Source organism: Haematobia irritans, chromosome 4 (genome assembly GCF_050003625.1).
Source record: "Haematobia irritans isolate KBUSLIRL chromosome 4, ASM5000362v1, whole genome shotgun sequence".
Taxonomy (NCBI): domain Eukaryota; kingdom Metazoa; phylum Arthropoda; class Insecta; order Diptera; family Muscidae; genus Haematobia; species Haematobia irritans.
This window is the reverse complement of record NC_134400.1, coordinates 222,509,347-222,524,259: the sequence shown is the minus strand read 5'-3', so window position 1 is coordinate 222,524,259 and position 14,913 is coordinate 222,509,347. Positions and strand designations below refer to the sequence as shown.

Genomic DNA, 14,913 nt, shown 5'->3' with positions numbered 1-14,913 from the left:
GTTCGGACGACTGGACATTTCCTTAGTCTTTAGTAAAGATCTGGATGGAGGGTATGCCTCACTTTGGATTTTGTATGCTGATTTCTAATGACGGGAATCATCACAGCAATTTTTAATTTGTATATTGATTAAAAAATATTTGTGGGAATGATCTCTTTAGACGGCAAATTTTAGGTATACTTACGTAGTTACATTTTGTTCCTGCAAATCGTTCATATTAAGAAACTCCAGACGAACTCGCAAGCCTTTCGGTACAGTAATTTTCCATTGACAGTATGTAGTGAAAGTAGATTTCTTGGGGAAATTCATCGATATAACACCAGAGTCTCCGACAACATTTTGTTGGCAATAGCCAGTTGAGGCAAGGAACTTCAATTTAAATCCTCGATATTGAGTATTTTTAGTGAAGGTATGGAATCGTACAATAGCTCTGTTCGTATCCAATCTCAATTGCATTGATTTTGTGGCATTGCCAAAGACGAATATCGGAGGACTGGATTCATTTTGTTCTTGATCAGTCTTCTTCTCCTCGTCCAGGGGTATAATCTCTAAGTAGTCATTTTCCTTAAGCTTATGGGAATTAAAGGGCAAATGAACATCCTCGAAGACTAGCCTTATCTGCGACGTTGAAGGTAAGGATATAGCATAGTCACACACACTGTAGGCAGGATATGAACCCAGTATGGGATAACCTGATGATGTTATCGTATTCCTCATTTCATTGTAGGAACCACCACACTTATCGATAGATATGCGGGCTTTGAAACCATTTCTCGGTTCGATGGTATCTGTCAAATAATGCATATAGAGAATATTTTGAGTAGTTCTCATCACATAGGGCCTACGACAGAACTTTCCCAAGTTTCTGGCCAATGACGTGGAACCATCGAACAATTCAATGTACTCCTGTTTACAAAATCTTCCACTCATATCAAAACTTTCAACAAATTCCACTTTGATTATCTCTCCAGGAGGTGCCACTATTCTCCACTCACACTCTGTATGGGGATGAGGGACATTGGGATAGTTGGGAGATGTTATATTCACGACGGAAGCTTCTGGTATTAAACGGAATTCCTCATTGCAGTCTGAAAATTCACGGTATGTAAGATTCCATCGACTCGGTAGAAGGTTTCTGGGAACGACGAGTTTATACTTGATCGTCAATGAATTGGATGTTGAGTTCATCTTAATCTGTGTTGCATTCTGAGGATTGCAAAATTTGCCAGGTGCAATGAGGGGGGCATGTTCATCGAAACCATCATAGATCAGGGCATACTCTAGACACTCGTTTAACTTATCAGCACTCAGAGGTGGATAATCCAATTGCAGAAGTATACGTTTGCTGGGCTTCACAATTATGTGCCAGGTGCAATCGGTTTCGAACATCAGTTTGTTACCTTGGATAAAGCCCACACTTTGCGTTAAGTTCGAACCACATCTACTAGATACAATGCCTTTGAATCCTGTGCGATTAAAGGTCTGATCCGTTACAAAATCAAATTTCAGATGGGGAGTGCCATGTACGGTATGGACTGGAGTACGAGTCATATCACTACTATTGCAAAATCTCTGACCACCATGCCAATGTACCATGTCCGGGGAGGTGAACATTTGTACATAATCAGCTGAGCACCCGGGCATCACTTCTAATTTCACCTCATACAAATTAAAGACAATGTGGTGAGTTTCGTTCTCAGCTTTGAAGATCCATTCACAGTGGAGATTTTTTTCATAGCCATCGGGATAATTAGGAGACTTGACAAGGATACTAACGCGAGATCTCAATGTGACATTGTGGTTGCACGTACTATCAGTTGTAATATTTTTTTCCAAAGGTTTGGAATCAGTCTCAGTCCATTTAATAGAGAACTGTTGGATGTGTTCATTATCCGTTTTAAGATACACCACATTGGTACTAGAGATAAAGATCCAAGGTGCTGACTGAATGGCAACAGAAAGAGCTGTATCATCATAGCCATCATAAAGCTATAAAATAAAAAAGGAAAAAAAATGTTGTTCTACTAGGCGGATGAGTATCTTTTTATACGTACATTTAATCCCTCACTGTAATGTTCGAAATCGAGTTTAATGAAATTTCCCTTTTTGACAAAAATACGCCAAGCGTATGACTCTTCGTCATTACGAATCATATCTGGTGATGGCGACTCTATTGTTCCTTTGGATTGATTGGAGAACTCATTTAGATGTGCTGCAAAGAGAGTAAACTTAAGCGATTATGTGTGGTAAACAAAAATGGAGTTTTGACAGAATCAAGCAGACAAAAAAATTTGTTAACTTGTTCTTTTAAACCAATTGGAAATTTCTCATCAGATCATCCACCGTGGTGACTAGTGCATTACCTACAGGCCTCGTAATATTTGAACACCTGGTTAGAAAGGAAACTGGTATGCCATAAACGTTTTTTTTTTGTTATAGCGGTTTTAGTAAAAATGTATTGAGAAAATCTTCGGAAACTCAGTAGCTACTACCTTGGTATCGGAAACTCAATAGCTACCATTTTGTCTAATTCCTCGAACGAGATCAAATTTGTCAGCGATAGTAGGAGAGAGTTTTGGCCTTCTGATAATAGAACCAGGGAACTGAATCTGGAGATTAGATTCAATTCCACACAGAGGATCCTTCTGGTAGGATAGATGACAATGTATCATTCGCTTTTCGCGAAATGATTCCAGCGAGTTTTTCATCCGAAAATTCATAAAGCAGCCCGTGATTGAATGATTTACAACGAGAGGCTGACTGACAATTCAAGCTGTAATGCTGGTGAGTTTTCTGAGTGATTTCACATGCAGTGTATGCAGCACTCACTTATGCGACACAAGTTCACCACCTGTGGTCTTACATGGACTAGTAGTCCACGTAAGCCTGAACTAACTGACTGACTCTATAATCTATCGAGCTCAATTAGCCCAAAACTTCTATGTATGTCACACCCAAGGTTTGGAAAAGGGTGTATGAATCCACTATCAAAGTCTAGTAATGGTGAATAGTACAAGACTATCTACCTTGAGATTTTTTGCGATATTTATGGAAGATAGAAATAGGCATACAGTGGAATATTGGAGACGATGTTCACATTTATCATTGTCGAGTTTATATTCGTCATCCTTTTCAAGCCACCGTCCAATACTGATATTTTGATGAGGTGGGTAGAAAGAAAAGTAGTATTTTGAGTGCAGCGCCTCATGTCCAACTTAGTTGGGGCTCGACTTATCGTAAGTTTAAATGGACTCGAGAATATTAAAAAGTAATGTCTGTAGCAAAAGATCTTCAAGTAAGATGTTCATGGGGGTACAGCGTCCATATCGATTTATCTTTATATCCGTTCATAATTTGATTTCCTGGGGATCTAGTATGTTGGAATTCTTAAGGAATTATGATAGTTCGAAAAGATTATGCACATGGCAAATATTCTGCTTTATAAGGAACTTACCATAGCTCCATTTTAGTTTGAAACCTTTGCCGCTACTACCTTCTGAACTTCGGAAACGTATCCAATAAGAATTAGAAGTGGATAATGATTCTTGAGGTAGATCATTGCCACAATATAGAGCCAATAACTTTCCATTTGTCTCGGTCCTGATTTCCAAGTAGTCTTCGTTACACCCTTCACTCTCGACTATATCCATCTCCTCCATTCGTAATTGTAAATTATTGCCTTTTAAGGCTTTCAGTGTCCAAGTACATTCCACATTCGGTGGATAGGTCGATGGATAGTTGAGGGACGCCAATGATCCCCGTGGCGATGATATATCACCACCACATGAATTTTGTGTTATTGAATATTTGGCATGGAAATTAATGTTCTTGCTATATATATCCAACTTGGATGCTTCAAACATTAGATCCGTTTGATGGTCCTCACACATGAATTTGGTATAAGTGTCAGATGACAGATCGGCATCAAAATTGTTGACTTTGACCTAGGGAAGACACAATTTCGTGTATATTAGATATTTTACATATATTCAAATTCAAAATTTTATATATTTTGGTATTCAATACAAACAGACATAAAGGGATTCATTTGGTATTCCCAAAATTTATATATAGTATGTAGGGCTAGAATAACTTAAGGTTGAGTTACATATCATGTGTTAATCCGTGCGTTGATGGAAATGTTGATATTTTTCAGTATGAAGCACTCTAACAAAACTGTTGCTTTCAAAGAAAAAATTCAACTCTTCAATCAAAAGACGCATTAACGTATGGTATGTAACTCAACCTTTAGATGTTTTTGTATAATACACCATATTTAGAAACCAGAGAGAAACAGAGACATGTAGTTTGAAAGAAATAAATTAAATTTTGCCGAGAGATAGTGAAAAAGAGACAAAAATGTAGTCCATCGAGTAAATGAAATCGAAGCATCTGGTTTTATTCTTTCTATGCATGTTAATTTTTTTTCGTTTTCTAGTAAGTTGCCAGTGAAAAACTTTGTACTAAACATTCATAAAATCCAAAAATATTGTCCGACGTCTGCCTTCCTGCCTGATCTTCGGACGTAATCCCGAAAATCTTGAGGGAATTTGTTATCTGAATTGTTATCTGAATATCGATCTACACAACTCGCCTTTAATAGTTAGAGCAAACATTCTACTCATTTCCTGAACAAAGAAATTGAGGACTCAAGATTGGTTGGTGTGCGTGTGAGTGAAATTTCACTCATACACACCCATATTAACAAAGCAAAATCTTTATTCACGCACGCTCACGCACGATACGTGTGGTATCCACTCCCACTCACGAAATTCATTCATTTACGAACTGAAAACCAGTACTCACGCACGCTCACGCACGAACTCTGTTTGAAGACTCACGCTCACTCACGATTCACGACAATTCACGTGACTCACGACAAATTCCCGAGATTCACGACATTTTCCAACCGGGAATGAGCAAAGATAATATAATTCATAACTAGAATATAGTTCGACAGCTACATTAATTTCAGTTAACATAACAGGTTGGCTGATAAGTCCCCGGTCTAACAAGGAAAAACACATTTTTTTTGTCAAAATTCGTTTTTATTATTCAACATAGTTCCCTTCAAGAGCGATACAACGATTATAACGACCTTCCAATTTTTTGATACCATTTTGGTAGTACTCCTTCGGTTTTGCATCAAAATAGGCCTCAGTTTCGGCGATCACCTCTTCATTGCAGCCAAATTTTTTCCCGGCGAGCATCCTTTTGAGGTCTGAGAACAGATCTGGAGAATACGGTGGGTGGGGAAGCAATTCGAAGCCCAATTCATTAATTTTAGCCATCGTTCTCAATGACTTGTGGTACGGTGCGTTGTGTTTTTTCTTCTTCATATGGGGCCGTTTTGCCGCGATTTCGACCTTCAAACGCTCCAATAACGCCATATAGTAGTCACTGTTGATGGTTTTTCCCTTCTCAAGATAATCGATAAAAATTATTCCATGCGCATCCCATCCCACAGAGGCCATTACTTTGCCAGCGGACTTTTGAGTCTTTCCACGCTTCGGAGACGGTTCACCGGTCGCTGTCCACTCAGCCGACTGTCGATTGGACTCAGGAGTGTAGTGATGGAGCCATGTTTCATCCATTGTCACATATCGACGGAAAAACTCGGGTGTATTACGAGTTAACAGCTGCAAACACCGCTCAGAATCATCAACACGTTGTTGTTTTTGGTCAAATGTGAGCTCGCGCGGCATCCATTTTGCACAGAGCTTCCGCATATCCAAATATTGATGAATGATATGATCAACACGTTCCTGTGATATCTTTAAGGCCTCTGCTAACTCGATCAACTTCATTTTACGGTCATTCAAAATCATTTTGTGGATTTTTTTGATGTTTTCGTCGGTAACCACCTCTATCGGGCGTCCACTGCGTTCACCGTCCTCCGTGCTCATTTCACCACGCTTGAATTTTGCATACCAATCAATTATTGTTGATTTCCCTGGGGCAGAGTCCGGAAACTCATTATAAAACCAAGTTTTTGCTTCCACCGTATTTTTTCCCTTCAGAAAACAGTATTTTATCAAAACACGAAATTCCTTTTTTTCTATTTTTTTTCACAATAACAAAAGTTGCTTCACAAAAGACGCTCTATCACACAAACTAATTGACTTACAGACGTCAAATTTTGACAAGAATCATTTGAAGGTTGGTACTATATAAAAATAATATGCCGGGCACTTATCAGCCAACCTGTTACGACTAAGAATTAAATCTTAATTTTTTTCGTGAGCGTGATTTTGCAGAAATTTTATTCACTCACGTTCAAGAACCGATTTTATTTCTCACGCACGCTCACGCACGACATATTTATTTCAGTCCCATTCACGCACATTCACGAGAGTTGCTTGAGATTTTGTTCACGACTCACGTGATTCACGCGTGTCACGACAATTTCGTGTTTCCCGGAAATCAAGTCTTTTACTTTTGAAGTCCATTACCTTGGAGGCACTAATGATGACATCAGTGAATTCCAGTTAGCCCTTTCACTCTCTTAGTAGATTGTTTAAGTCAACATTTTCCAGGACAATCAGAAATCTAAAGCTATATGTCTCTAAAATTCTCTAACGCATCGGAGAAAGTGTGGGACACTCACACAAAAGGTGGATTTTATGAGTAAATTAACTGACACATTGAAAACACTAGCATATCTAGTGTGTTTTGCCTGGTGTCTTGCTCCCATCATAACAGCCTTTTACGCAGAATGAACTTGCAAGTAGAAGCATGCCAACAGATGCTAGTTCTTCTGGAACATATAAGGTAGTTTTTAGCCTTGCTAACTCGTCCGCTTCGCAGGTCCCTGGTATGTTACTGTGGTCAGGCACCCGCATTAGGTCATGATTAGCTAGAGGAATATCATCATGCTTATTTGTGAGTAACGCTACTTTTTCCGGGAAGTTAGCTCACTTCTTTATGGCACAAACAGCTAATGTGTTGACTTTTTTCACAACTTTCCCTTGACAGCATATTGAAAGGACTGTGGCTAACTGCAGAAAAGATCAGATGGTCTACACAATTCTCGAGACTTCTCGACTTTTTGAATTGAAATGTATATTAATGGCCAGAATGTCGTAGAAACGTTCTGAACCCAGTCATTAATAAGACCAGACGACGCTAATCATTGGGAACTGATCTAGTTCTAGGGCTATAGGGTTTTCGTGTCATTCGTATATGTGCAATAGAACCTATGGATCTGTTTGCTGAAGTCGGGAGAAACAAACTTTGTCAAAACTCATTCTTTTCAAACAACATCCTTGTAGCAAATTTAATAAAAATCGGACCACTATTGTGAGGACTGCCGTTCGAACTAACCTAAAATATTAGATCGATTCTGAGGCGGTTATCAAACAATCAGTATTCGCTAGGGGTTCGAGACACTATAAATTAGAGGTGGAGAACTATCGATAGCACTATCGATTGTTGGGCACTGTCGAGCTACTATCGATAGCAGCCAGACATTTTCGATGGTACTATCGATAGTTAGTCGATAGTTTGGCTTTCACATCACCAAATATTTTCCTTTTTTGTGACGTCTGCTGCAGCATTTAAAGGAATGGATCGCTTCTTCCAAAGAAGTATAATATTTACTTTTAAAGTGGTTCTGAGTTTTGACTATGTGTTGAATTTCAGCTAAACTTCGGAGCTCCATGACAGTCAGTGAGTCGACCATGTCAGGCATGTGATTACAACAGCACAGACTCAGAGAAAGATTTCGCTACCGAGAGAAAAAAGAAAAATAAAATCCTTCGAGTATGGAAATATTTTAAAAGGTCAGAGGACAAACAATTTTCAAAGTGCCTTAATTGCGGAAAGGAGTATAAAACGAGCAGAAACACATCGAATTTTCACGACCATCTAAAAAGATACCATTCTGGCTTGGAAATTCTAGCCTCTGATTCCAGCTATTTCGGCGGATACTGCCAATATTGCACCGACAAGCACAAATTGTACACGGATGAAAAAGACTGTTTTTCATATGTTTGGCTATAAACATTATATGTTTGGAACACAAATTTTTAAACACAATATTTTTGAGTGCAAGCATATAATGTTCATAAACTAGCATAACATGTTTGGGACATATATGTTAATATGTTAGAACATATTATGTTTGGGACATAAAATGTTTGTAAATATAATATGCTTGGATGCAAACATATATTAATTTAGAAATAGCCTATAAACATATATGTGTTTAGTAGCTTGGAGCGCTATTTAACAGGGAGCGATATTGAATTAAGTTGGTGGTTGTTGCTTGTTATTACAAAATTAACATTTTATTTTTCCTTGGGCAATTGATCAGCTACTTCTTTGATCCTTACAAACTGTGTGGTCCGCTGTTCGATCCCCGTCCGGCAAAAGGTAAAATTAAAATAAAAAAAATCATAAAATTGAATAATTTCTTCTTCAATGTTTGTATTACAGAAAAAGGTGCTAAAACTAAAAAATCTCGTGGAAGTGAGAAAGATGTCGGGGAATATACAATTGGGCAGAAACAAAATTTTGAGCATTCAGGTCGAAAACCCATGTTGTTAGCACCTATATTACCTGTTTATTTTCATAATTCATTATGATTGTAAATATATAAATAAAGAAATAAATAAAATTTTGAGCACAATATTGTTTGGGAGAATTTTTTTTAAGCATATAATATTTTTGGGTGCAAAATGCTTCCAAACATATTATATGTTCACATAATAACATATTGTTTTTTGGAAGACAACATTATTGAATTTGGATGCAAAAATACAAAATGTTTGGAACTTAGACTACCCAAACATATATTGTTTAGACCAATATGCTTTCAAACATATTATATATTGGAAGAGATCAAACATATAAATGTTTGGGCAATACCCAAAAATATATATGCTTGAAGCAAAATATGTTTGGGAGTATATGTTACAGAAGCGATTTTTTGTGAGCGTGTAGATCGTCAATACATTCAGTAGCTTCTTACTTTAAAAGAGCCGTTTTGTACGATACAAACATCCCTGCAACAAAGCGGGACAAATTGTTTTCGAGAGGCGAAAAATGTTAACATTGTTTTATTTTTAAGCCAAATCTTTTGGATCAAATAACATTAATATCGTAAAATATTCATATTAAAATATTAAACAAATTTTAAATACGAACCAAATATGTATATTATTGTGGACGATACTATCGTCGAATATCGATAGTACTATCGTCAACTATCGATGGTTGTGAAATTACTATCGTCGACTATCGATGGCGCCGACTATCGATAGTTCTCCACCTCTACTATAAATTGATCCAGAGTTTATACTTACCCCCAATCCATTTTGATTACATTGCAGTTTTCCTTGTTGATCCTTCGTACAGTAACAATCGAATTGCAAAATATTGAAAGTTATCATAGTACCTGAAAAGGAAATAAAGTTTCTTTGTTAGTAAAATTACTACCAATATTCGAAGTTCATCCAAGTATTACCTTCTGTTCCATTAAAAGTCCAAACGCACGATTCGCCACTATTAGCTTTAATCAGTCCAGTATCACCAACCAACATGCCTCCACATTGCTTGGCATAGTCCAAGGCAAATCGGCCGCCACTCGAAGAAGCCTTATTTTGAAATTCAAGTGTTACTTTGTTAATTGGCAGATTGTTGATCACTTTGGTGGGGAGAGTCCCATTTACGTTCGACAGACATACAGTGCGAGTATTATCCTTGAATAAATATGACAACTTCAAATAGTTGTCAGTACAATTGGCTGAAGATGTGGGCAGTTCAAGATCCTTGGTTGTTATAGTTATACCATAGCCTTTGGGAGCAAATATCTCCCATACGCACTTGACATCCTGGCGATAGAACTGAGGGAAATTCGGAGAAGAAATGGTACCGGAGTTGCCCGAAAACATGCCACCACATTTAGCTGCCTGGGTCCGATAGAGACCTTTGAAAAATTTCCGATTTCCCATTGTGCTGGATCTATAGTGGATATATAAACGATTTGAGGGAGATGTAATGGTCAATGTGTTTTCTTGGCTAGACGAACACTGTTGGAGAAGAACATTCGAAGAGTTCTTTGTTTCTTTTATGATTAGAGCATCCGTAGAACAGTCTGTTTGTAATGCATCCATTTCGAAGCTAAAGACACTGAAGACGACTTGATCACCTGGATCCACCTCAATATACCAATCGCAATCCAAATCCGTGCTATGGGGATAATTGGGTGAGACAATAAAGTGAACACGATCAGTTAAGACCTCGCCACAACCCAAACGGGTATATTCTGCCCTAAATCCACTGCGGCTGTTGGAATAGTCGCTGACAAATTCTAACCTCAAATGGTTACCCTGGGATGTGAAGGGCTCTGGTAATTGGGTACATATGCGATGTCTTTGAAGAATATCTGAGTCCTGCATATCCAATATGGTCACATAGTCATGTTGACATTCCATGTCATCCGCCTCCAAACTGAATTGGGAAAAGGCCAATTTAATTTGATTCTTCTTACCGGCTATTATATCCCATTTGCAGTTTAGTAATTCCGGATAAGGTTCAGGGAAATTTGGGGATTCAATGACACCATGAATATGATCCATGACCATGGTGCATTGCGTTTCATAATCCAATATAAATTCACGATCTGCACTATAACCTGTAGGTGTGTACAAAATTAGCACTTTATTGGTGGAGGAGCTTAAAGACAAAGGCTTCCAGCTGACCAAAGAAGCGCAATTGAAATCCAATAGAGGACTCGAGGTAGATGGTCCATCATAGATTTTCAAATCATTGTTGCGACAGAATTCAAACTCATCAACTGCGGAGGTTATATTGAGAACGATCGAAGAACCTTGGGCAACTTGTATAAGCCAATCGCAAGTGGGTAAGTTTGTCTGGTATACGGAATTCCATACGGGTGAATGAATTGAACCTTTAAACGAAGTTAGTTTGCCACCACAACCTGTCTCAGTTTGTTCCCATGTCATATGGAATCCATTACCTTGATAACTACTATCCGAGGTGAAAGTTAAGAGTAAATTGTTGGTTAAAGATGTAATCCTTGTTGGAATTTGATCGGAGCAATAACGGCCAATGAGTGGAGCGGATGGATACTTGCCATTTCTGAAAAAAAATGTTAAAATAATGCTAGCTAGAAATTTAGATCCCCATGTCTACCTACCTTATCTCCAAGAAATCCCCAGTGCAATAAGGTTCCAAGGTAAAATTTTGCACCATCAATTCAATCTTATAGCCCAGAGGGGCTGATATCAACCATGAGCAATTCATGTCGGCCCCATAGGGTAAAGGCCAATTGGGCGATTTGATTGTTCCGTATAAAGATGAAAAACTGTGTACACAATCTGCAATGGGAATCATTACACATAAGATTATTCCAGCAAAAGAGCATAATCAAAAAATATTTTCGTATGAGCGTATCCTATTTGGAATATTTAATTATCATAAAAGGTCAGCTGTTTGTTTTTCATTTACCTCAAGAGAGTAGTTCACTATCTGAACTATCACAATGGTCTACAGTGTGGCTGATATGCATTTGATTTTGCTATCATTTCTAAACTGTTCATCTGACAGCTGACCCATTTGTTCCAGTGACAGTTCATTTTATTGTTTACATCTTACAAAGGCATTTTGATTTTGATTCTATAATTTTGTGATTGATTCTATAATTTTCGTGATTGAAGCTATTTCTATTAAAGAATTAATGGATCAAAATGTGGAAGGCGGAAATGTCCTAAATACATTATTGTAGCTCTGGGCAGGTAAACATTTCGGCCACCATGGACATTCCAACAGGACTTAGCACCATCGCTCTCTTTCAACCAAGAATTTCTTAAAAATGACAATCCATTTCTACGACACAATGGCCACCAAAATCTTCGAATCTCAATATTTTGGAATTTTGCTCCTGGGGTATTTGGGTAACTTAGTTTGACACTAAAAAATAGCAAAGTGTCGATCACCTCAACACGGCGCTTCACCGGCTCGAAATACTGCAGAGCCAGTATTTAAGGACATTTTTATGCCAATTCTAATAATTCTAAATTGATTCGTCATTGGTTAAATGTGATGTTATTTCCGACAATTTTTGTTGTTATTGAAAAAAGTATACGCTTTTTTGTTGATTTCAAGGCAGCTTTTGAAAGAGTACCAAGAGACTTACTAATATTTATACTGCATGTTATTGGCCTGTCATCCAAAATGATTCGGCTCGTAGAAAAAAATATATACAGAGAAGAGATCAAACATATAAATGTTTGGGCAATACCCAAAAATATATATGCATGAAGCAAAATATGTTTGGGAGTATATGTTACAGAAGCGATTTTTTGTGAGCGTGTAGATGTTCGCTGTGTAACGTGGGAGAACACGAGACGATGTTCCACTTTCTTGGCCGATGCCCGATATTGGCGAGTATAAGATTCAAATTCTTTGGGAAGGTTATACTTCATCAATTTGAAATCATTGATATCCTAAATGGAGGCGAATATTTTTGTTGATACCGTTTATACAAATACTTAAAAGAAGCCTTAAATTATAGAAAAATTTTAATAGATGAATTCAATTATTAATTAATCAATTTATAAACAACTAAAACTCAAATTACCAGCAGACGGTTTGAATTCAAACCATGCTGTATGATTCTTTATTAGCCATAAGTTATATACTTGAACCTACATAACATTTTGTAACGTAATATAAAAATAAAGAATAATTGAATTGAATTGAATTGAAAAAATTGAATTGGTATTGAAAAACAAAATACATATCAGCCATGCTGTAAGTGATGTAGAAATTAAAATTATTAATTTATTTATTATATTAAATTAATTTTATACAATTATTATTTATCGCTGAAGGCAGAAATATTTGTGTGATATAATCTTTCAAAACTAATGCAAGAGCATAAGCTTTTTCATTATTCCATGACCTCATTCTCATTAAAAACATATGTAATTGATCTAATTCAAAAACTAATTTTATTTATGATGGTTGTTTGTTTTAAGCCAAATATAATACTTTCGGTCATATTCTATGGATTGTCGAATACAATTAATCACTTACCTTTATTGGTTGCAACAAATTTGTAATTTCCCTGAAATACGTAGACATTTGGATGGACAATCAATTTGATTTTATTATACGGATATGTTTCCTCTAATTTTTTCTGATAGGTTAAGCTATAGGATAGAGATGATATAGAGACAAATTAATTCTCATATGAGAAAACGTCATTGGTATTCAACACAAATCCTTACTTTGACAGTAGATAATCACTTTCACCCGGTATAATTGCGTAAATACTTCCAGAGCTCTGAGTTGTCAACAATTTCAATAATCTGAATTGTAAAGCTATATTTTGTCCTTCTGGAGCTTCAAATACGTAAGTACAAGTACTACGAAATTCATTAAATCCCTTATCAAATAATCCTTCGGCTTCTGTGAAAACTCCACCACAGCTATTCTCTTCAAATGAATATTCCAGGCGTAGGCCACGGGATCTTAAAGGATTTGCCCCAGCATGAAACACAATGGTCATTTTATTAAGTTCTGATAAAAGAACCATCGGTGTACTTTTGTAGTAGCGTTGTTTACTATTATCGGATAAATAAACCTAACCACAAAGAATCATATAGTGTTAGTTGTCCATTGGGTAAGTCAACAGAATTATGGCACTGTAATTCTTACATCGAAATAGGTCAATGATCCATTACTTGATGACTCTGATACGGCTCCATCCATAACGCCATCTTCATCCGGGCCATTATAGCCTATATCGATATCTGTAAAATTGGCTCGAACTATAGTCTTTGCCGGGCCATATATATGATATGTGCATGTTAAATGTTCCATATAAGCCTTTGGATAGTTGGAAGTGCTTATGACACCTGGATCTGGACCAAAGTATCTAAATTCACAAACTGAGAGAACAAAAAGAAAAGCAAATAAAATAATTGTTGTTAGAAATAGGCGAAAAGAAGTTCCCCAAAATCTTTGCCAACTCATAAGGGCGGAGTGGATCTTCTTCGTCGAAGATTGGATGCCAAAATTAGTTAGTGCTGGATTGATGTAGTTCGGAATATACGCCTCTGATAATACTGCAACCATATCCATGTCATAACCTCTTTCAATAGCGTTTATTTTCAGTATTTCTCATTTGTCGTGAGTGGAAAAACATACGGTTTATATACCTTTCACCATAGGATGAAGGGATTGGTGGTTGGGCATATTGGTCTCGGACGCCGTATGGTACATATATATTCTGAGTGGGTATAGTGATATCCATCCGTCCGTCTGCTGAAATAACGCTAATTTCTGAGCGAAAGAAGTTATCGACTTGTAATTTAATGGGCCACTTTCAAGTATAGCCGTCAACCGATTCCTAGATTAGAATTCCGGAGCCATTTGGTGGAGAAAATTTTGTGAGTGAGTATGCTCCTTACCCAGCAAAAAATGGAGCACTATTTCAGCAGGATTGTAAGGGAGAGAGGCAGTACCAACTGCTTACAAAACAACCGAATCATCACTGATTTTTGTGGGCGATGTCCCCATTTAGAGCAGCTTCTACATAGCGCTGATATAATTGCTCGTTTTAATAGAAATATTGCTCAGAAGTGATATAAAATCTTGAGTCTGCTGAAATAACGCTAATTTCTGAGCGTATGCTGAAATAACGCTAATTTCTGAGCGAAAGAAGTTATCGACTTGTAATTTAATGGACCACTTTCAAGTATAGCCGTCATATACCGATTCCTAGATTAGAATTCCGGAGCCTTTTGGTAGAGAAAATTTTGTGAGTGAGTATGCTCCTTACCCAGCAAAAAATGGAGCACTATTTCAGCAGGATTGTAAGGGAGAGAGGCAGTACCAACTGCTTACAAAACAACCGAATCATCACTGATTTTTGTGGGCGAT

The 14,913-nt window shown here is 37.2% G+C and overlaps 1 protein-coding gene across 1 annotated transcript in view; it reads right to left on the bottom strand.

Annotated features, from left to right (window-relative positions):
• LOC142236010 (cubilin homolog) overlaps window positions 1-14,913 on the bottom strand; it is a 32,867-nt gene that overhangs the window by 8,730 nt on the left and 9,224 nt on the right. The window contains exons 8-16 of the mRNA XM_075307260.1: window positions 13,687-13,919; window positions 13,257-13,612; window positions 13,063-13,178; window positions 11,162-11,342; window positions 9,467-11,103; window positions 9,306-9,397; window positions 3,455-3,944; window positions 2,055-2,212; window positions 185-1,989 (exon numbers count right to left, since the gene is read on the bottom strand). Of these exons, the coding sequence (XP_075163375.1) occupies window positions 185-1,989; window positions 2,055-2,212; window positions 3,455-3,944; window positions 9,306-9,397; window positions 9,467-11,103; window positions 11,162-11,342; window positions 13,063-13,178; window positions 13,257-13,612; window positions 13,687-13,919 (5,068 nt within the window). The remainder of the gene's footprint in view (window positions 1-184; window positions 1,990-2,054; window positions 2,213-3,454; window positions 3,945-9,305; window positions 9,398-9,466; window positions 11,104-11,161; window positions 11,343-13,062; window positions 13,179-13,256; window positions 13,613-13,686; window positions 13,920-14,913) is intronic.